Below are 24,093 nucleotides of genomic sequence, written 5' to 3'. Positions count from 1 at the left end.
GCGACACGAAAGAAGGAGGTGAATGTTCAGTGATGTTATCCATGCCACTAATGCTTATGCTTCAATACCATTTTTCTGTGTGTGAAAATATGCGATAATCTTAAGCAATCATTGCATAGCTTCCTTCTCCAAATCTAAACAATATATGCTACAGAAGTTTCCCCTCAATCCTTAATAATTTGGATCTCATTGTACATTCTTTCAGATTAAAGAAGCTGTATAATCTTTTTTCTTTTTTTTTTGCGGGGGGGGGGATGAATGCTTAAGATTCTGTGTGTTTTGAGTTTGCTGTAATGCCATTCTCTTTCAGTCCCCGTTGACCACATCCAGTTTTGCTAACTGCACAATATTACAGAATTCAATGTTCTTTCCATTTCATTGGCAGCTCAGGCAGCTAAGCACATATTTGGGAATAGTTTGCATTCAACTTAATGTGAATTGTTCCTGAGTAAATATGCATAGGAGTAGGCTGAAAAGATCTGGGAGAAAATAATGTATTTTAAAACGTTAGGTCTTCACTAGTTCAGTTCAGCGAAGACTTGCCAGGAAAGAGGCATCCCAAGTTTCTATAAGCGTGTTTAAGAAGAGACTGCATCTTTACCTGTAACGTCTTACTAAAGAGTGAACATCCATTTCTGCTTGCTACTTGACTAAACACTAAATTCAGGCAAGGAAAGCAGTTATCCTTTCCCAAGAAGATGCATAACACCTTTTCAATTAATACACTGTATCATTTAGTAATTCATACAGAGAGACACCTTAAATGTTCCTCTGGCTCCTTAGTTCTGTGATGCGATGTGATGTTTTAATGGGTGTTAATTAAAATGTGTTAGCTAAATATTTTTTTAAAAAATATCACCTTTTTGGGGGACTAGACTACGCCTGTGCAAGTACACTTCATGGCCACACTTGGATAACTATGTTTATTGTGAAAGGAATGAGTCCAAGCAAAGCTCAGGCTTAGGCGCCCACCCCCTCACGCCCATCCAGTGTGGCCAAAGGGACACGACCGGAAAACTTTGTTTCCAGTTTCATTTAATCATGGTTTAGTGCATATGCTTTGAACCTCCATTTCCTCCAGCCAGCATGGCCAATGTTCAGGAAAGATAGGAACTGTAGTCCAAAACATCTGAAAGACATTACATCTTATTGATCTTATTGCAAAAAACAAACAAAAAAACACAAGCAAGTTTCAAAACCCAAAGTTTGGACCTGGTGTGTTTGGACCTAGGTTTGTCCCTATCACAATTTGCAGCTATTACATATCATGGTCTGCTTGGGTGGTTTTAACTCTTTTAATTTAAATTAAAGAGTTTTTAATTTATCTCATTTAATTAGACAAACTTATGTTTAGACAATGGTATGTTGAGATAATCGTATCAGTTTAACAAGTCAAGATGCAAGCAAACATTTTTGCCTATGTGGCACAAACAATCGAAACCAACAAGAAAATAATAATAATAATAATAATAATAATAATAATAATAATAATTCATTATTTGTACCCCTCCCATTTGACTGGGTTTCCCCAGCCACTCTGGGCAGCTTCCAGCATATGTAAAAACACAGTAAAACATTAAACCTTCAAAAGCTTCCCTATACAGGGCTGCCTTCAGATGTTTCCTAAATGTTATATAATGATCCTTAACATCTGATGGGAGGGTGTTCCACAGGGCAGGTGCCACTACTGAGATAGCCCTCTGCCTGGCTCCCTGTAGCTTCACTTCTCGCAGTGAGGGAACCGCCAGAAGGCCCTCAGTGCTGGATCTCAGTGTCCAATTTATCACCTTCTCATTTTGTCAGAAAGAGGAAACTACAGAACAAGTCAGGCAATTAAGGCAACTTAATCTGAACAGGGAAATTCTCTATTCATAGTAATCTATGTGTATTTAAAGATGTTTCAAATGTGTTAAAAACAGCTGGAGGGACAAGCAGGCCCCAGGGTTATTTTAAGAAGTTAATTAAGGAGCTTGTTGGTTTTTCAAAAATGCAAGCAAACATTGCATGTTGTGGTAGCAATTGGGTTTAGCTTAATGTATACATGCTTATTTTGTAGCAGTTTTTAATTCTAAAAGAGAACTTGTATCAGATTGTTGCTGTCATTTTTCTAAGATTGCATTTGCTGTTTTATGGTGTAATTTTGAGGTTTGAATTATTGAACTCAGCCTTGATGTTTTTTGGAAAAGCAGGATTAAAAAAATTGACCAAATAAGTAAATTCACACTCATTTAAAAATACTACTCAGATATAGGACAGCTCTTACTAAAAGCAGCTCTTAAGGAATTCCTATGTAATTACACATTTTTTTAAAAAGAAAGAATTCCAATGATCCGTGACCAAGATATTTAATTTGGAGAGATCCACAGCAGACTCACCACATCAGGCAATGAATCCTTGCATCTAATTTTAAGAAATAAGAAATCCCAAGTCAGAGTCTCTGCTGCTAAGCACAGCTAGAGAAGCACGATGCGGTAACTGAATCTCTATGGAATCTCAGATACCGAGGTCAGATTACATCTTGCCTATCCCTAAATTCTACCCATAGCAACAATAAGTCCAAACTAAAAAAAAAATTGAACAGGGTGGGAGCACATGGTATTTGGATCAAGTTGTGCTTTACTTTAGCTGTAAAATTATTTAAGAGAGACAAACCTTCCTATGAAGTATCACAGCTTTTGAAGCCCTTTCTTCACTGATAAAAACTACTAGTAAAGCAACGGCCCAATGCAAGTCGAAAAACTGGAACTATCCCACAAAAATGTGAATATTGATCATTTTAAGCCAGAGGGATTTGCTTATCCCACTGGAACAACAAAACTATTTCTAAAGGTATCAGAACCCTAATCTACCTTTCCCTTTAAAAACTGAGTTCATTAAAGGTAGAACTTTAACTGGTGGTCTTCAGAGGCTAGAAAGAGAAATGTACATGTACCCACCTAACAGAATAGATATCCATCACCATTATTATTATTTTTTAAAAAGCTGCACCTGAAATGCAAGACTAGCATTCTACAGTCAAGAGGAAAAACGAAACAAGACACCAATGTCCCAAGACCCCGTCACAGGCAGCAGGAACCGAGCATGCAAGGGCCGAACCCTTGCAAAGAAAGCGAGAAGAGCCTCTTTAAAAAGGACAGAATATATTTTGCATTCCCCATTACAGGTCTCTCTGAGCATTCGCAAATGGTTCTTGCACTTCCGTTCAAACAAACTATTTCTCGCACCATCATATCGCCATAGTTTATTCTTTCATTATATATCTGCTCACAATGCTGGATGCAGTTTTAAATCTAAAGTGCTTATAAAACAAAAATCCATGCAGAAGAAATACATGTGGTTTCTTAACGTATTTTTATGTATCAGAGACTGGAAGGTGAATGGCAGAATTGTCACTGAGCTTTGAGCATTCTCGGCAAAATTATAATTTAATCAATACAGTGATACCTTGGTTTGCATACGTCTTGGTTTGCATACATTCTGGATTACAAACCAGTCAAACCCGGAAGTGCGTGTCCCGGTTTGCAACCTTTTTTTGGATTACAACCCTTTTTTTTGGATTACGAACAAATTTATTTTGGAGGTCCCATTGACGAAAGCGCACCTTGGGTTACAACCTGTTTTGGTTTACAAACGGACCTCCGGAACGGATTATGGTTGTAAACCAAGGTACCACTGTAATAGGTAAGCAAACCAGGCACCTTCAGTGCTTCATTCCAACGTGGAAGATAGCCCTGTACCATTTCACTGGAGAGGCTACTAAATTTACCATGCCAGGCTGCCACAGCTGCTGTGCTTTGGTGTGCATTCTCTATTTGCCTAGGGGGCCATGGCTGGACCAGATCACCAGCAAACTGAGCGCAGTGTGATAGAACTCACCCTTGCAGAAGCCAAACCGGTTCTACTTCAACAAGACTTGTTCTTCTAGGCACTTGGTACTCCACTCTTTAATAATGTTTTTCCTAAACTTCCCTGGAACAGATGCTACGCTAACCAGCCTGAAATCTCCTGGGTGCCTATTTAAAAATCGGTATTACATCGACTAGTTTCCAGTCTTCAGGGACTGATCTTAGGTGGGATGTGACATAGTTTTGTTAGAGGACTGGCCATTTCACACTTGAAGAACTCTTTTAAGAACTCTTGAGTAGAATCCACTCAGACCCAGATTTGCCAGCTTTTTATTTTGTCAATAAGGCAAGCTTAGTTCCTTGTCATCACTATTTGCCTCAGTTCCTCAGAAGCCCTTCCTGGGAAGTTAGTTTAGACACAGAGATATGCCTTATATCTTCCGCTGTGAAGAAAGATGCAGATAATTCATTCAGCTTCTCTGCTATCTCCTCATCTTCCTTTAGCACACCTTTGACTCCCTTGTCATCCAAACACCCAATTACCTTCCTAGCTGGTCTCCTGCTAATAATGCATATTAAAATAAATGTTGTTGGTCTTTATGTTTTTAGTAAGGTGCACAGCCTTACAGCCTTTCTGTCAAAGTTTGTGTTCCTTTGTGTTCTCATTTGGACAAAACTTTCAATTTCTGATTGCATTTCTAATTGCAATTCAGCGCTTGTCAGTACAGATATTCAGAAGTCAGCTAGCAAAAGAGCCTCTCATAACAGACTTTTAAAAGTCTTCAAGTGCTACGGAGGTAATGCCCTATTTGCTTAGAGCATAATCCTTCATATTAAAGAAAGAAGTTCCTCAGGGGAATGTTCTGTCACAGCTTCCTCAAGAATACACATGCTTGTCAAGAGAGGCAACTCAACACAGTGCTGCTTCAATTTGAATCTGTGCAGCCTTATTTAAGAGAATTCATCAGCATGCCGGACGCTTCTCACTTGAAAAATCCCCCAAGGTATTAGAAGTGCATTCCAGGCATAAACATCAGCAAATGTAAGAGTTGGAAAGCTTTATAAAGTGATCACTGCATTTAATTAGAAGCATATTTTTGTCATTATCCTGCTTTTTCCTCAGTTCCCTCAGTACCTTTCAGTTAAAATCATGAGGTGAGAAGCACAGGGAATGCATTTTAATAAGCTGAAGTATTAACTGCAGTCAGACAGGCTTTAACACACTATTTACCTAAGGGAGACCCGTCCTTGAAAAGTGTCTACACTATTGGTTACACGGAATAAGTTATACAAAACAGGTAAATCAATATATCTGATTAGCTCACTCCTCATTCATGCAGTGTGCTACCTTTCAGAATGCACATAGCTCAGTCTCTCTTGATCACCACCTAGCCAGGTGGGAAAGGGCCCCACTATCAGCCTCATCCATGTGATTCCAGGGCTTCTAACGTTAGTGAAATTGTGTGGATGTGACTCCTGAGATGATGAGGGAACACAGGACTTTGGGATCCTACCATGGGATGAGAGAAGAGCAAATTTAGGGTTATACTGAATGCATCCTTGCATTTAATGTGCAGGGTGTGTGTTTTTTAAAAAATGCAAATTACATAAATTGGGAGGGCTGGTTGTTTTTGAGATCACAGGCAGACAGAATTTATCTGCAGTGGGAGAAAGTCCCCCATTGGCACTAGTTCAATACCAGCTTTGGAAGGGATTTTCTGCAGGACCACAGCAGAGGAAGAAAGCCTGAAATTCCCCTTCCCAATTTGCTCTGCGTTATGGCACACATAATTTTGTGTTTTTTTAAACAAAAAACTGCACATTAAATTTCTAAGATGTAACACTGATCCCAAATTAGCCTTCCTCAAACATCAGTTTTGGACCATCATTAGCCCCAGTCCATTCAGCTAATGACCATGCTGACCGGGGTGGATGTTAGTTGTAATCCTACACAACCGGAGAGCACTAGATTGGTAAAGCCTGGTATAAATCAATATGCAATATGTGGGTTTGCGAGAAATGGGAATCCCTTCCCTGCCCTAGGAGGAGAGGAACTAAATGGGAGAGTGCTTGAACTGTGTACTTCTCATACAGAAGCTAATTTTCCTAATCATAGTTATGGCTACTGATGCATGCTAACACAGCGATTATCATGTCTAGCTCAGCCCAAACACACCTCGTTTTGGAAGGCATGGTTGACTCTCTCGTGACACAGATCAGAGGTAGCTATCTCAAGGAAACTGATAATGTAAGCTGATCCTCTAGCACTCAGTTATGTTGAACGGAATTCAGTCACCTGTTCCATCTTCAAGTAGTTTGTGGCAGATAGATTAAGATAGCTTCAAAGTACAGGGATATGTGGTGAGAATTAGTTTACGCACAAAATTTGGAATTTTAATGTAAATATACCCATAGGCAAATACCTCCCATTCACACAAAATATAAATTAAATATTTGTGAAAAACAGATTTGCCTCACTCTCTTATGAATAGAAAGATAATTGTTTGATTTTATTAAACCAAAATGGAAAAATCAACCATTGCTGCTCAGTAAAAAACGATCACAAAAAGGAGAAGAAATTTAATGTAGCACCTAGTTGGTTTACCAAACGTTAAGTAATTCTGCATTGAATTGACTTACGGTAATACTGAACTCTTGCGACAACTTTTTTGTTGGGGAAAGTTAAGTCTCCATGTTTAAAAAAATAAAGCCTTTTTAGATTTCAAATGATGAAAGCCAACAGTCTTTTTAAGGTAATGGGGGAAATAAGAAATATATACTGTCCCTTTTAAAAGGAGGTGCACATATGGGATCTGAAGCACAAATTGGTTGAAGCACATGCTGACAAGTCAGTACCTGCCAAAAATCCTGATGAGAGGGGGAAAGGTTAGGAAGAAAGGGAAGAAAATGAGCAAAGGTTTGGTTACAGAAACAAAAACAAAAAACAAAAACAAAATAATTACAAACTGTACATCGTTAGAGGAACCACAGAATAAAACAAATAAAGAAAAAAACCCAATTCATGTCTCAGGAACAAGATACTGCTGCACACCTTAGAACCAAGAAATAAAAGGAGGCACAAATGGTCAGTGAGTTACCTGCCAAAACATAATAAAAATTAAAATTAGTAGTTACTAAATTAAAGGGAAAGAGAAAGAAAGACTTCCATAATTCCATCAGTTTATGCCAACAAAACCAATATGCCACAAAGCTTTGACAAGAGCTGGGAAGTGGTAGAAGGGAGGCTGCTCACAGATATAAAACAATGTTTGGAAGAGCCTACAGCATCTTTATATTGCAAGCACAAACCCTTAACAATATATTTCCTTATGCTTAAAAAGAGATGAGTCTTCCCTGATGGGCAACATCTGTATTGGGCCTGAGGCACAAACCAATTAACCACTGCAGTTAAAAATTAATGGCTAACCCCAGGTTAAAATCTAAGATCCAAATATATCACAGGCAGCTGTCCAAGTCCTCCTGTAGGACTAACATCCTAGGAATGAGCGCTAACAGCTGAACTTGAAGTGGACTGTAAAGGGCACAGGCACGTTTTTTGTCAATCAATACTTCTTCCTGGAAGATAGAATGGCCTAGTTCACATATAAGCCAAACCATGAGCGTGCAGGGCTCCCGGACAGATTGCAGGTGCTTTGCTCCTCCTCAATCCTGGCGCTCCACTGAAGTGAGCTAAGCCATGGTGTGCCTCAGTGTGTTGTCCATGCTTGAGGTTCATCTCCTTCCAAACAAGCCACCAGCTGTAAGCACGGTTTATTTTTGGGTTACAGCTGGTGGCTTGTTTGGAGTAAGGCAAACCATAAGTCTGGGTTTAGGAGACATGCTGAAGTCAAACCATGCCTTAGCTCACAAAAGCAGCAGCAAGAACTGAGAAGAAATGAAGTGCCCACGATCTCCTCTCTGAGAGCCAGCACACTCATGCTCAGCCTTTCATGTACACTGAGCTAGGGAAGCAGTATGTCAACTGCTGATCCTTTTCAAGCTGCTGTATATTGTAAAGGCAAAAGCAGCAGTTTCATACATATTGACATGCACGGCTCACAACTAATGCATTCCGGATTTGGGTTTTCCATGCCCAAGAAGCCACCCTAAATCAATCAGAACAATTTGCTGAAGCAAACAGCAAACAAAGACGTCTGGAACTTGACTGAGGGTGGGAGAGCAAATGCCCACTTTATATTCCATTATGGAAAAATATGTTCTTTTAAGCAGCCCAATGGAATTTCTCACAGGTTACGTCCTTAACAGTTCGAATTTTCTGTCAACGGTGTGGTACAGTAAATAAATATGCAAAGAACCACCTGACAGAGCACATCTGTCACAAAAAAGGTCATCAAAAAGAGCTGAAACAATTACGCAGCACAAATTCAGATTATCTGGATAGATTCAGTAGGATTGGTGGCATTATATATATATGCACATAAATAAAAACAGATCTGTAGCAAGATCTGAAATTTCAGAACAGCCAGTCCGCAGGGGCAAGAAAATATGCTTAGTGTCTATTATTGCAATGTCAATTAGCCAACTTGCCTTCAGGCATATCCTTGTCCGCAACACTATAAGCAGCAGGGTAGACTATTGCATTCAATATTATATTCAAAACAGTCATAAACAAAGTCTTGATCACATCCCAGGATAACCAAGAAATAGAAGGCTGTACAAATTAAGGTGTGTGGCCATGCAGAGAGGATTAATGCCCTATTCTCCAGGCCCACCCATATTCCTGCCATCACTGCTGTGCCCGACAGCAGCTTAAACTGAGAGCAGCTCAGTCCAAGCCAGAGTTACTATTGCCAAGTCAAAAAGAGTCCACCCTCCCCTTCAGCTGGCCAGGAGCAGAGGCAGATGGTGACACCATCCCATGTGTGCAATGAGCAGAGTGGGACGGGAAGGAAGAGACCAGTTCCACACCCTACGGCTGCACAGCTTGGCGGAGAAAGATGGTTCCCCTCTCCTCCGGAGGCAGGCTGGTGGGAATGGCACTCCACCTCCAGACTGAGCAGAACGGGCCTGCCTCCGAAGAAAGGAGGGGGGAGCGGCCAAGGGTGTATTCTGGATGTCAGCTCTTAAAAGCACAGCAGCAACTGTTCACTTCATTATAGGTCAGCCCAGTAATGAGACAAAGCAGGAAAGCAGTAAGCAAATTTGCCTTTGCCTGAGAGTGCTGCTCAATGAAATAAAGAGCAGGAGGGACAAGGAGGCAAATGCAGCTTTGGAATTCTGCATCTCTTTCTTATATATACAGTGAAAGAAGTTAAAAAGAGCTCGGGGAGGGGAATTCCACCTTCCCATTGATGGTATTTGGAGTTTAAAGGTTCAATTTAACACTGAATCACTGTGGGAGGAACATGTTTTACCCTAGATATAATATCGCAAACAAAGCTATGCTTCCTGCAGGAAATCCATGATTTGAGAGGAAAGATCCTAGTCCTAACTAAGATGGAGAATGCAACAAGCTGCGCTTGCTCTTGTGTGTCAGCAGTGGAGACACAAAGGATGTCTGCTCTCCCAAGGTGAGGAGAAAGGAGAAAATGAGGTCAGCAACTGCAAGAGTATCCATCTAGCCTGAAGGAAGGGCAGCACAGATAAAAGGGCAGTCTAAGAAGCTTGGAGGTTCCTTTCTCTTTCCCCATGTAGAAGCATCAACCTCCAGCGCAAGCTGACTTGTATTCAACACCCATTTTGATTTTTAAGAGACATAAGGATTTCACACACTGAATTTCTATCACAGGTGAAAAGAACACCACTCAGGTGAAATTATCCCAAATGAGAAAGGAAAAGCCACAACTATACTTTGGAAGCTGCAGCTAAGTATTAAAATTAACCGTGCTAAATCAGATCAAAGATCCACCTAGACCAACGTTTTGTTCCCACAGCAGCCAGCTAGACGCCTATGGGAAGAGCTCTGTTTTTTATTCTTAGATATGGTTCTACATTCTTGGTGCTGCACAAGCTGGGCCAAGAGAGGCTGTTTAGAATCTCAAATTTAGTCCCCTTCTCCGTGGTGGCCCATAAAAATTCCCTGCTATAATCACCTCCAAAATTAACACAGCTTTGCTTACTGCTAGACAGTTTCACAGACAGAGAGGAGAAAACAAACAATTCCTTAGTAGCTAAAATGGTAATTAGCATGCACCCACAGGTTTAAGAATCTCACCTTCCCATCATAGCGTTTCACCACAAACTGATCAAGTCCGAGGTCTAAAAGAAACAAGAGAAAAGCAAAGGTTTATGTAGCGCGGATTGAATGTTATGAAATATATTCACATGGCTCAAACACATTAAGCTCTAACCAACCAAAACATAGAAAGTACAGGAAAGCTCAGCTTAATAGTAGCTTCATCTTATATCTTATGAAATGTGTACAGATCTGGGGAATAGTAGCTATAGCTATATCAAGACATAATGGTGGTGCCACACCTTGCTTCTCTTAGAACAGAATATACAAGTTATTTCTCTACCCTTCCCTACTACCTTATACATTAACCTCTGTCCTTCAATATTTATACTGCCTTAAGCAACAGATGCCATTAACAGATTTCAAAATTGCCATCAAACTTTAAGTAACATTCATTTCATAAAGCTGAAAGCAAACGGTGGTCTGTGAGCTCCAAACTAAGTGGGTAGAAAAGGTAAATTTGAAAGATGCTGAAGGGAGAAGACAGTAATCAATAGTTAATCTTACAGAAGGAGATGAAACTAAGGAGCAGATGCAACAGTAGATAAAGGTACTAGAAATGTTGCAGTAACCTGCCATTTGCCACCATGAAATACAGTGCACACAAAATGGTGTGCTGTGGGGACTCAAGACCAAATGGGTTATATTCACCATTTGCAGCCTTGAAGCTTCCAGCACGGACTCAATCCATTATACCAGCGTTCTACTTGCGGTAGCTAAATTGAGGAAGAAGCCACGCACGGCATTTCCCCCATCACTGCAATCAAGATGCAATGAACTGGAACCTCAGAACCAGGAAGAAAAATAGCAGCCGGAACTATTCCGCAAATGCCCGCAAAAGAGATTATGCATGTGTTCAAACCGTGCTGTAATATGCAGGCACTATAAGCCATTCTTGTGCTTCTGCTTGAAGCTGTTCTGCTTGTGCAAGAGGGTCCACATCATCTTAGGATGTAATTTTACCTTTTCCAATCAACAGTTGAGCGGTGGATGTAAAAAAGCCTTCCATAAGCAGAGTAAACTCTGCAATAGATTGTCAGTGGTTCCAGGTGTTTTGTAACGCAAAAGGGTGGGCAAATGACTTTATCCGTCAGATTTAAGGGTGAAAAACTTGCTTAAAAACATACAAAATTCAGCTGGATCCCAGAATGAATCAATTGTTTTTATTACGGTTCAATCCTAATTAAAGCTAGAAGCCAGAACAGAAAGCTTTGAACAACAAAATACGATGAGGTATTTGAGAATCTCTCATACTAGAAAATCACAGGTAGTTATTAACATTGAATTATGAACCAGTAATCAGAGGAAGAGAGATGAAAGATTTAAAATGATTAGAAAGTTTGACATTGCCTTTGTTTGTTTGATGAAATTTATACACTGCTTGATTGGGGAAAAAATGCCTCAAAGCAGTTTACAAAAAGATAAGACTATACAAAAGTTAAAATATTAAAATAGATTAAAATTACTTCAACTTTCTAAGCATCTGGGTAGGCTTGCCTAAACAAGAATGTTTTTAGCAGGTGCCGAAAAGAATACAGTGAAGGCACCTGCTGGATCTCAATAGGCAGGGAGTTCCAAAGGGCACAGAGCACTGTTAAGAAACTGACGGCTCCTAAATTGCTATTCCTCTTTACTATATTACATCGTGTTTAGTACAACCCTAAATGTTAGCAGATTTTGTATGGGAGAAAGAAGCAGCAAGGATTAGTTCTGAGATACTGTGGAAGAAGTAGTTTACGAATAAGTTATATTACTATAATCTTAACTCACATAAATAGTTATTGACTGATTTAAGACTTGATGTGGTATAAACAGCATGGGACCTCTGCAACACTGGAAACTTTAATAAGGTCCAGGAAGGGAAGAGAGAAAACAATTCAGTGAGGATAAACTAATCCACAGAGCAAATACACTCCAACTGAGAAAAACAGAATGTAGAACCAGCTACATTTGAGACAAAAATGCGTGTTAAGAATTTCAATTTAAACCAACAACCTGGTCTGTTTGTTATGTGGGAAGAATATGATCTGTATACTTAGAATAATTTGATTCACAGCATATGAGAAGATAGATTACCACCCTGCATATTTTGTTCTGTGTTATCACCATTGCCTACAAAATCAGACATTTTATTATTCATAGCTAAGAGAGAAGATAGGACTCATATGAAACAGCCATATTTGGCAAGATGCTTGCTAATGCCCATTTAAGCACTAAAATGTCTAAAATACAATCTACTACACTATTAGAAAGACAAGGAATGCCAATTAAGTTTTTTCATGGCCAACTTCTACACATTTAAACACAAAAATGGGAATATATTCTTGAAATATGGAATGATTTTCATGAAGATTAAATTCAAACCCATGGCAGTATAAGATTATTAATCATAGCCATTAAATCATAAAAAAGACCTCAGAATGATACCTACAGAATGGCTATGGAGGACTCTTACATTCATGGTGGCTATGCCTTCCAGTTGAAAGATCTTGGTAGATGTTTTAGAAGTAATACACCAGATCTTAAGGCAGCAGAACCCAGTGGTAGTTCTGCTGAAATGGTTGAACAAATAATGGCTGGGGGAAACCCAGCCAGATGGGTGGGGTATAAATAATAAAATTATGATGATGATGATGATGATGATGCTCCACCACTATGCATGAGCCATGTGTGTATGCAGCACCAACTCTGTGCTACTCAATCATTTCTCCATTATGTGTTTAGCTTCCAAACTGGCATATTATGGTTAACATCTAGGGCTGCAATCTCAACACCACTTACCCGGGAGTAAGCGCTATTGAATTCAATTGGATTACCTTTGAATAGACATGGTGAGGATTACCACCCAAGCCAGAACTGGTAACCAACCACAGGCATGCATATTCAGTCTATTTGTATTTTATTTCTTTTCTTTCTATATACACATATACAAAAAGAATTCCAGATGAAATTTTAAATAATGACATTGTCGTCTTATTACTCAAGACTGGCAAGATGTGGGGAACAGGGAGAGAAGGGGAAACCAGCAGCCGTTGATCAGCAAGGCAGATATATATCACTGCCACCTGTTTATGACTAAACATGATAAAATGCTTCCCATATATTCAGAAGTTCATAATGGTCATGGTGCAGGAAACAGAGTTATTAATCAACTCAGAAGATCTCTGAGACTCTCCTAAGCCAAGGCAATAAAATCTCCACTGTCATCAGCTTCATAAGCTGAGGAAAAAAGTTATAAGACTGTCAAGCAGTGCATTCGATTTGTGGATGCTGTGCTGAAGAACGATCACCTGAGTACACTGGCTTTTTTTTTTAAAAAAAAAAAACTTTTGCATGTCCAAAGACACACACTTTTAATGGTAATTTAAGTTGAACGGGAGAGTTAAGCACCTGCTTGAATCTCTCCCACTGAAATCAATGGGTTCTAGCTTGATAGGGTCTAAAGAATTTGTGCTAAGTTTATTGCTATTTTATACAATGCCCTCTATGCATTTTGCAAAGAAGAACAAGTTACTACCCCAAGCAGCTTACAATTAAAAACCCCCAGACAAAATGGAGACAAAAGAAGGAGAGGGAAACTGAGAAGAATTTGTGGTTATTTCAGTCGCGCATGCTTAGGCTTGGTAGGATATTGGAATTTGGGGTTTGTTCCAAAAGCATCATGGAAAATAGGTTTGTTTGATGATGCTCTTGGGAGCACATGAGTCACCGATAAACTAGGCCCAAGTAGTCCTGAATTTTGTTTTAACATACTCACATGGTATGGCGAAAGACTTTCCCAGATGTCATGTTCCCAGCATCTGGTATTCATAAATATATTCCCTCTTTACAGCAAAATGCCATTTACCTATCATGAATAATTGCTGCTGATAGTCCTGCCCTACCACTCGATATGTCTAAATCTTTTAACAGAAAAACAAATTTTAATATGGAGTGCTTTTTATAGCACACGAGGGACAAAAAGTGCCCTCTTGTCATTTTAAGCAGCAATGCCATTTCTTAAAATCCTTAGCTTGGCTTCATGTATGTGCCTTTAACCTACACGAGCTGCTTCTCCTTACCTTCAACCCCTTCCATGGCCTTGTCCCGCCTCATAACTCACTGCCTACAGACCAAGACATCCCTAAGTTTGACTTTTGCTTGTCCAGTCCACATTTGTGCAAAAGTCTCCTGCTCCCTCAAATGACTTATCTGCCGCTTTTAAAATTATATTTATATCCCAGTTTCTTTGACGTGGTTCACATGGTTCACCCCATGTTCTATTTTAACTTTCCAACAACCCTGTCAGGTAGGTTTGGCTGAGAGACAGTGCCTTGCCCAAGGTCACCCCAGTCAGCTGCAATACCGAGTAGGATTTGAACCTTGGTCTCCCAGGTTCAACACTCTAGCCGCTATACCAAACTGGCTTCATATCTACGTGGGACTGCCTCTGCACAAGGCCACGGGTCTTGCTTTACTCATGAAACCCACCTTTACAGCACAATCCTACACATATCTACATGGAAGACAGGTCCATTATGTCTCATAAGCCTTCCTTCCAGGTAAGAGTGGATAGCACTGCAGCCTAAATGCATTTGCTTGGATATTGTAGGGTCTTCGATACGACACTTAACCAACAGGGTAATTAGAAGGATGAATAACTGAGTATCATAAAATACTTCATATACCTAGTAGCACGGAAATAAAATTTCTGTATTCTGCCATCAAACAAGTTCTAAAGAATGTTTATTTTTTAAACAGCTACTTCTGCCCAAGATATATAGTCTTTAGGGAATGTGCATAGTTCACATAAAGCATACTAAACAAAACTACCGTAGTCTAAAGTGAATCAAAATGCATTACTAACACACTGCACTTTCATACGCTTAAAAAAATATGACAGCAGTTGGGTCAGATATTTCAATTTACTGGCTTCTCCTTAGAAATGCTTAAGTAGAGATCAAGAGGTATACAGGAGGTTTCAGAGAAACTACTTGGCAATGATCCTTTCACAAGAGTTATTCAAAATCCATCAGACAGTAACCCCAGGTCACTAACAACCTGTGTTTTACATAGTAAAGAGCCCCTCTCAGATCTTAATTACTTCCCGTAAGCATCCCTTCCCTCCTAATACCTGCTCCCTCACATTTTCTCTCAGTAAAGCCTGTCGTTATTCTGTAATAACTTACCTCTAACCATATGTCTGGAGCAATTGCACTGTCTCGAGACAAAACGGCTAATGTCTGTATGTTTCAATATGGGTTGCACCAGCAAAGTCTTTCAAGGACCAATTAGCTCCATTAAAGCAAATCCAAGAATCTCACAAACCTCATTTAAACATCCTGATTTGGGGGAGAGAGAGAACTTCTCAACTGGGAGAAATTGTCAGCACTTGAAGTCTGAGCAAAATGTAGACTGGGGGAAGTTTTCCTGGAGTGCACCTCCATGTTATCCATGTGGAGCAGATATAATGTAAGGGACTTGAACTATACTGTATAGAAGTTCCTGGGTGCAACCCCCAGTTGGTCTTATGGAAGTCCACCCCTTTTCAGCCTCTGCTATCTACACATCTGCCATTTGAGGATAACATTACTGGCCCAGCTTACAGGGGTGCTGGTATGTGTTTTAAAAAACCCCAGATAAAATATGTGAAGCTCTTTGAAGCTTTGCATCTTTTAGGACTACATAAAACTGTATGAAGAGTCTCAAAATACTTTTCTTTTTGCAACACGATCTCATGAACTTGTTCTATAATAGCCACTGGAGAATGCTTCTTGTTTTTTCCTTTAATTTGTTTTTGGAAGGGCATATTCTAAGATGTTTTTGTCACCTGAGCAGCCAAGCCTAGAGATTAGTGATGGCCTACAGTTTTCATAAATTTAGATTCCCCCCTCCCAACAACTTCCATTATGACAGGGAAGCATCCACTTATATTTCATGGTAGCCTTAAGCTAAAAGCAAAATTATGAGTTGAAAGTCTGCATAATTAGCTTCTATTTCCATCTACTCCATGCTCTGTCTTCAGGGGAGAAATTTGTTTCTGCTACTTCAACTTTTCAGTATTCCCTTCATTTAAGTTGCCCCCTCAACAGCACCCAACATTGTGGGGAGGCCCTTCGGTACCTAAGACGCAACCAAAGAAGCTGAAAATTAAATCATCATCCCTGAGCCTCATTTCAGGAAGACATAGCCAGAGTCAATATCTCTACATAGAAATTTATAGCTATTGATAGTTGACAAATGAAATAAGCCAATCAACAGATTACAATAACCAAGAATTCACTTCTGCATAATCACATATACTTGCTATCATTATATATAAGGTCACTTACTTTCTGGTTGCTTTTCATTTGGAGTTATAGATCTCACAAAATCTTGTGGGGTCATAAATACTTCTGATTCTCCATGTTCACTTATTACTTTCAAGGTTGCAAAATATCGAAAGATTTTATCTGGAGTTGAGTACGCTCGGATCCTGTTTTCATACTCCATTACCTAAAAAATATAGAGAAAGAGAACATCAGATCAAACACCACAACTATTTGCTTTGACAAGTGTAGGTAATTCCATATACAACCCCTGCAAAATGCTAACCAATAAAACAACTTACTGTACTACATATAGAAAAGGGAATGATTTAGTGATGGGCAGAGTTATTGTTAAACATTGACCCAACCAAACACTTTGGTTCTTCACTTTTCTTTGGGTCCTTTATCACTATTGTATAGTCTCTTCTAAGCCCTCAAGCATGATAATTTCAACAAGTCTTTATTGGTCTGTGACCAAAATCATTCATTCAACAAGTCCATATAGTGTACATCAGTAAAAAGTATTTGCCTCTGTTCCAGCAGTGTGGCATTTAATAACAACTACCAAAACTGCCATTGTGACAGGCAGGGGGTGTTGAGAAGGCTGTGCATGTCTAAATAATGGGGACACATGGCACATATACATGATATGGAAATCATCCACTTATATGGGAAACATATTGGGGGCTAAACTTGCTCCCTCTTCCTGATGACCACAATGTCTGGGACAGGTTGCAGGTTCACACCCATCTCACCTGTGCCAGGATTGTGTTCACTGGCCATGCTAGAGTGTGACTGAACGGTCAGAACTAGTTATTAAAATGTTGCATTTTGAGCACTAAATGTTGTGGTCCTTGCACATACACCCCTTTACAACTCATTTAATTCCATTTATGAATGGCTTCCCAGCAAATATTCTGAATCAATATAATAATAAAAATCACCAGCAATATAAGAAACAATGTCAAATATATTTAAAAAATCAAATCCAATTCAGGTACACAACCTGGGGAAAAAAACTTTATTTATAACTATTGTTGGAAAAAAATTAAAAAGGTGACTGTCTGATACATAACAGAACAGATTTCGTTACCCGGTTCCTATACTGAGTCAAACAGCTTTCCCTAAGGCCATTCATCAAATTCATGGCATAAGTGAAAGGGGTACATCCCCCACGCAGACACATGATTAGTTTGCCACATTAGGCCTTTAATCAACCAAATGGCCTTTTTTCAAAATGCTCTCACTCTCAAATGTCCATCTCCACCAGGATTTGCACATTAACTTTAAGAACTCTGGTTAGGGGCAGAGTGAAAGTGCTTGACTATTTCATAGAAAGTGGGGAGGAGGGGAGTGACTATATAAACAGGTCATCAGAAAACTACCTTCAATCAATACTCTACAGTATATTTTAAAGAAATTCAATTCAAGGCACATAGCAGCAGAGCAAAACCACCTGAAAGTTCAGCTTACATCAGCTTCCCATCTTTTGCATTCTTAATAAACTGCAGCTTAAGGTCAGACAAATCAACTGAAAAAGGAAGCAAGTGCTAACAACTCTTCCAGCTGTTTATCTTAATTTAGCATGGATCTAAGCCTGGCTAAATTTTGAAAAATAGGACAGGGAAAAGCTGACACAGCAATTTCATGACCAGTTGCAGTATCTGAAGTCCTCTGTAGCCTAGTTGTGCTTTCTCACTGCTGTTAAAAGCCAAATCATTCCACGTTACGGATTGTACACAACTTATGCAACAATTTGATTCAAAACTTTGCAGGAACATGAGTAAGAATCTGTCTGCTGTTGTCACTTACTGCAGTCATACCCTACCTCTCCTTCAAATAACTCAGGACACTGTACATGGGACATTCTCTATTTTCTGCTCACAATACCCAGTGAGGTAGAGTTAGGCAGAGAGGTCTTGGCTGGTGCAAGGTCATCCTGTGAACATCATGGCAGAGCAGGAACTTCATCCCAGATCCTTGCAGTCTAGGTATGACACACTATTGTCTACAATGGCTTCTTGTATACCTGAAGGAGTGTCTCCACCTCCATCGTTCAGCCTGGACACTGAGATCCAGCACCAAGGGCCTTCTGGTGGTTTCCTCACTGCAAGAAGTGAAGCTACAGGGAACCAGGCATAGGGCCTTCTTGATAGTGGCACCTACCCTATGGAACACCCTCCCATCAGATGTCAAGGAGATTATATAACCTTTGGAAGACACCTGAAGGCAGCCCTGTATAGAGATGCTTTCTATTTTTTATTGGTTTAATGTTTTATTATGTTTTTATATACAGTGGTACCTTGGGTTACATACGCTTCAGGTTACAGACGCTTCAGGTTACAGATTCTGCTAACCCAGAAATATTACCTTGGGTTAAGAACTTAGCTTCAGGATGAGAACAGAAATCGTGCTCCGGCGGCGCGGCGGCAGCAGGAGGCCCCATTAGCTAAAGTAGTGCTTTAGGTTAAGAACAGTTTCAGGTTAAGAACGGACCTCCAGAACGAATTAAGTTCTTAACCCGAGGTACCACTGTATGTTGGAAGCTGCCCAGAGTGGCAGTCAGAAGGGTGGGGTACAAGCAATAAATTATAATAATCGTCATAAATATGAAAAATACCGAGAGCTAAGAGGACAGCAGAAACCAATCCGCTGTGTTTCCTGAATATTACAAGAATACTTCTTAACAGATATCTTTGTCAATTACCTAAATGAGAAGGAAAGCAATGAGTATGAAACATACATTTTACTGGAAAAGCAACCATAGATGTTGCTGAACTAAAACTCCCGTCAGTTCCAGCAAGAATGGCCAGGGATGATGAAAGTCATAGTTGACCAATATCTAGAGAGCCCACGGTCCCCCACATCTGCCTTAGTGCAACTGTGTGCCCTAGAATCCACTGGAGTTCCATAGCAGACCATGCAGAAAAGGCTTCTGAAAGGCTGAGGAGTTTGAAGAGAAAAATGGCTGCTAACTTAAAACCCACACAGCTCGTCCCATTTAAAAATGTTTCATTTGGCTCGCAGAATCTTTAGGAAGACAATGTGCAAAGCCAAGAGCGGGGTGCCAGCAATCTGAAGTTCCATGCTGCACTGTAATGGCAGAGATAAGTTGACATTTATTTTCATTTGGCAGCTTCCTGCAGTGCTCTAATGGCTAACGGGGTTAAAGAAAGATGCTCTAACATCTCACCTTTTGGCAGTGCTCTGAGAGCACAACTGTTACTTCAAAATAAAGGGACCGTGGGCTACTCCGCTGGACCACAGAGGGCAACAGAAGGGGCACAATGCACAGCCACCATCTGTTGTGCTATTTTAACACTTGAAAAATAAACCTGAAACAAGATCAAACTCATAAGGGATATTTCAGTTTACAAAAAGGGACAGAAACTTGGCTTTGGGCATTTGTACCTTCCGCATCTGCAGCTCTTTAAGACAATCCAAAAAGGTTAACATACAATCAGTTGCTTAATCAACAGAAGCCACCAGAGGCACAAGCAGACCTTGTTAAAATATATTCATGCTACAATATCAAAACAAGAGTAATAGTTTATCACAGGATCACAGAGAAGAAAGGGTAACTTAAAAAGTAAGCACGATCAAGAGAAAAACATGACAGACTATAGACTCCTTGACTTCCAACATCAATGGAACAGTTAGATCAGCACCACTTGAACCACCCAGACCAGAAATATTCCTCATTTTCAGACTCAGGGCTTACTTTTAATCATAACTTCCAACAGTGGAACCATTTTATTTATTTGACGTTATATATTGCTCGTTCTCTGACTGTCTGTTGATTCTAATAAAATGAATATTATGCTATGTACTGCTCCCATTTGGTATACATAATGGATCAAGACAGCTGACTGCATTTTTGAGCTCTCCTTTTGCTGTGGCTACGGATTATTTGGGGGTGTTCCCTATAAGACTGCCATGATGAACTCCACCACTTCAAAATTTACTACAGCATCATCAGCTACAAGTTTATTAGTTCATTTTACCATAATAATGATTTTAGTAATATGTTGTAGACAGCTCCATGGTCATTCAGGGCAGTCCAACTAAAGAAAAACTTTACAGTTTTATTGACAATATCCTGGGAATTGTGGAGAGGGAGAAAGAAAGAATGATAATACTATGGCCCAAAATGTCCAGTCAGTTTTGGGGGTTCTTCCAATGGTTTGATTTGCCGCAGCCTACATATGCTTAAAATATCAAACCGATTTGGTACAGTTTCTTGAGATTTCCTTTCTTCATGCAGAATTTTTAACCAAAATGCAATCATACCAATAAAACAGGTATCAACAATTCACCTCCAAAATTTATTAAGAGAGAAGACTCCCTCAGCTAATTCTAGCTACTCAGATTTACTGGCTAGGAAGGTTGCTCTTCTGGCAAATAAAAACAGAGAAACATGGATATATCAAAATTGTTTTTGATTTTTAAGTATTTGTAAAAACCCAGCCATTTCTGATCACCGTATTTCAGCAAAATGGAAATCAAAAGTCCAGCAACTGTCAAAACAGAATAAAATACAGGATTCCTCAGAGACAAATTCCCTTAACTAAAAAAGAGAAGTCTCATCATATTAATACCCATAGGGCAGTAACACTTGGAGGAGCTAATAACTTTTCCCAGACATTACAGAAAAGTCCTACTGCTGTATAGAACCCCAAATGAATTACTACTCCTCACACCATTCATATTTCTTTTTACTGGTCATTAACCCTCAGTCACATCTGCACCTTTGCCTTCTCCTGGTGTTCCGAAGACTCAAGCGACGTGGTTCACAACAAGTTGTCAGTCCCTGAGTTATTCGTACATGAACAAGTCGCAAGGATTTATCTGACAAAGGAACTATTATATTCTCACTTCCTTCACTACCGAGTCACACTCCAACATGCCTTGCGTGTCAGCTTTGATTTACTCGGCCATTTTTAATTGCCTTCTTTAATGGTTTCAAGACAGAAATGGTTTCTAAGCCCTAAAGCTTAAAACAAATTTCATCTCCCTGCAACCCTCCTTTTTAGGTATATAACAATCATAAAACAGTTTGCTGTCGATTGCTCCACATATAAATTCATTAGCCTACCAAGAATGCCAGGACACCCGAGAAGCTCTTCTGCATAGATAAAAGCACACATCCAAAGCACACATTCTCCCCTAGGATGCAATGAAAGAGCAAAGAGCCTTTAGATGTGTATCTCAAACAGCAACACACCACACAGAACCTAACTGCAGTTTATTTGCAATGGGGCAGAAGTACGTTCCTTTTAAAGACAAACACATCCATTAGTTCTTGGCCAATGGAACACCAGCTCACACCCGAGCTCTGGTTCAGACAAAATGCTAAACTAATTAAAATATACACCCAAACAAGGTCCAAAAGAAGCTCTTTGAATCCCAGTCATCATTTTCTATTGATCCAGAATCGTATAAACCACCCACAAATTGGTAGTGAGACAAATGGGACATAAAGCTTTCTATTAATGACTGCCTTAAGAATGTCCCAAGAAGAGACATGCAGAGCAGATGGAGACCCGTGTCATTCCAGATGTGGTTGGTTTCTAATCTGCTATCAGTCCCAGCCAGTATGACCAGCATGAAATGAGCTGTGGTCTATCCTATCTGTAGAGCAAGAGATCTCCTATCCCTGCTTTACATTTCTACACACACCTCAGCAACTGAAGGCCACAACAATTTCACACCTCTTGATGGTATAACTGACTGCAGTTTAATGCAGAATATTCCAGTGCAACAAGAATACATACCTTACGGTCCCGAAATCCAGACCGCTGCTTCTTCTTCTTTTCTTCAACCGGAGCATCTTCATCGCTTGACTCAACAGCTTTCCCATCATCACTTCCTTCATTCACTACTTCTTCTCTGTTCTTCATTTTCTCACCAGGCTCTGCCCTTATGTCATGTTTCACAGATGATGGTGCTTCTGCATGGGCTCTGAGAGAAAACAAGAAGGAAATGTGAAGCAGGAACGTCTGATCTTTTAAAATGCCTGTCGGATTGTATTTTTGAAAAGCTATAAATTCAACAAGAACTTTGCAATTAGATCCTTCCGCAGAGAAGTGAAAACCTTGTTCTAGGTACCCAACAAGCATCTTCTGCATTTAAGGAGTATTAGCCCGACATGCAACCCTTAAAAGCTAAATAGGATTTCTTAGTGCAAGGTGGACCTAAAAGATAATAACCTGATCAGATGTTGATTGCATTCAGACAATAGTCTGTGGCTTCAAAAACCATGATTTATGAAGCTATAGCTAAGTATTACAGCTATGCGCTCCTCAGACCTCCACTCTTCCTATGCCAGCTTTGGCCTAGATCTCCATGCCAAAGTAGGTACAGGGTGGGAGAACGGAGAAGCAGGGCATTCAACTAAGGCTTTCCAAGCATGGTTTATGAAGCAGAGGCACAGCATCCAATGTAGCGACTGAATAAAGATAACTGAAAAGTCACTTCTTATCGAGTAGCCTAAAGGTTTCCCCCCAAAATAGCAACTCCCAATGTCAACACTTTACACCCAATATCCACTCACCACGTATACCTTAAATGGCAGATACAAAACTTCCCAGGGCAGAAGCAATAAATAAATCTCACTGTAAGTTTAAAACTCCTTGGCACGATGATTGAAAAAACACAATTCTACTGACCCCAGTGAATGGGAACTATTATACTGGTGCATATTCTCAGCAGCATCCAACAGTCTCACTGAATGTCTTCAAAAGTGGTGGAACAAGTTTCAGAGCAGTTCTTTCATTCAATTGAAACAATATTTTATAACTGCCTACACAATGGGCATTTTCCTGACTGTGACTTCCATGGGAATGATGGAACTAGGTTGCTAGATGTAATCAACTTTCTCTTGCCTCCTTTTCATGGAGTTTCCAAATACCATATCCTATGCTAGGGGAAAAGCAGACAGTGTATATTGTACAATAAATAGATGAATGCTGTATATTGTACAAGTCAAGATTTTTCAAAAATCATTTTTTAAAGGGAAATGCAGTGCAATGTCTCTCTTTATCGACTCCACCGAACCCAAGTAACTAAACTGTACTAAAATTGCTTTATTCCGTTTTTTCCAGAATATTGACTGAGTCCACATTGTTAGGTGAATTTCACACTTCCTCATCTGCTCTACTGTATGATGAAAGGGAGAGGGCACTAGTGCTTTCTCCCCAGAAAAATATTGATCAGAAAATGCTTCTCACACAAGCCCGAATATTCTTTTAACTTCTCTGCCCCAAAATAAACAAGCAGTTAAAGCAATAAAGGAAGGATCATAAAAATTGGTTTTGCCTTCAGAACTGCAGCGTTCACAACAAACAACCTGCTCAGCCTCCGCTCTGTTGATTTATTTTTGATCCCCAACAAGTGATGAACTGGCCTGCATTCCTTTCCTTTATGAAGCCGCAGAACTTGTAGAGCAAAGGATTGATGATAATGGTAACTGAAGCTCCTTGGCCATAAGCTATGAGACTGGAACCCAGATGCATGGCACAGGGAGTCTCTGCTTTGCAAACGCAATTCCTGATACCATCAGGAGGAGGAAAGTTAAGTGCTCAAAGTTATTTCGCAGCACAATCCTATGGATGTCTATGCTGAAGAGTATGCCTGTGAAACTCCAACTTTCTCTATTTTGGGGGAGCAAGAAAGGGCATTTATTACACTAAATAAACAGGGCACTTTGTAGAGTAAGATGAGCAAGAAGGAAGGTCCCTGTACAGAAGCGCTTGCAATCTAAATT

General features: G+C 39.8%; 1 protein-coding gene across 1 annotated transcript in view; it reads right to left on the bottom strand.

Moving 5' to 3' along the window:
• MICU1 (mitochondrial calcium uptake 1) overlaps positions 1 to 24,093 on the bottom strand; it is a 130,234-nt gene that overhangs the window by 73,114 nt on the left and 33,027 nt on the right. Inside the window, exons 3-5 of the mRNA XM_083441417.1 lie at positions 22,103 to 22,289; positions 16,353 to 16,515; positions 10,021 to 10,064 (exon numbers count right to left, since the gene is read on the bottom strand). Of these exons, the coding sequence (XP_083297543.1) occupies positions 10,021 to 10,064; positions 16,353 to 16,515; positions 22,103 to 22,289 (394 nt within the window). The remainder of the gene's footprint in view (positions 1 to 10,020; positions 10,065 to 16,352; positions 16,516 to 22,102; positions 22,290 to 24,093) is intronic.

This window comes from Podarcis tiliguerta (genome assembly GCF_965153285.1).
Source record: "Podarcis tiliguerta genome assembly, chromosome: 5".
Classification (NCBI taxonomy): domain Eukaryota; kingdom Metazoa; phylum Chordata; class Lepidosauria; order Squamata; family Lacertidae; genus Podarcis; species Podarcis tiliguerta.
Note: the sequence above shows the minus strand (reverse complement) of the source record. Positions and strands in the feature narration are given on the sequence as shown.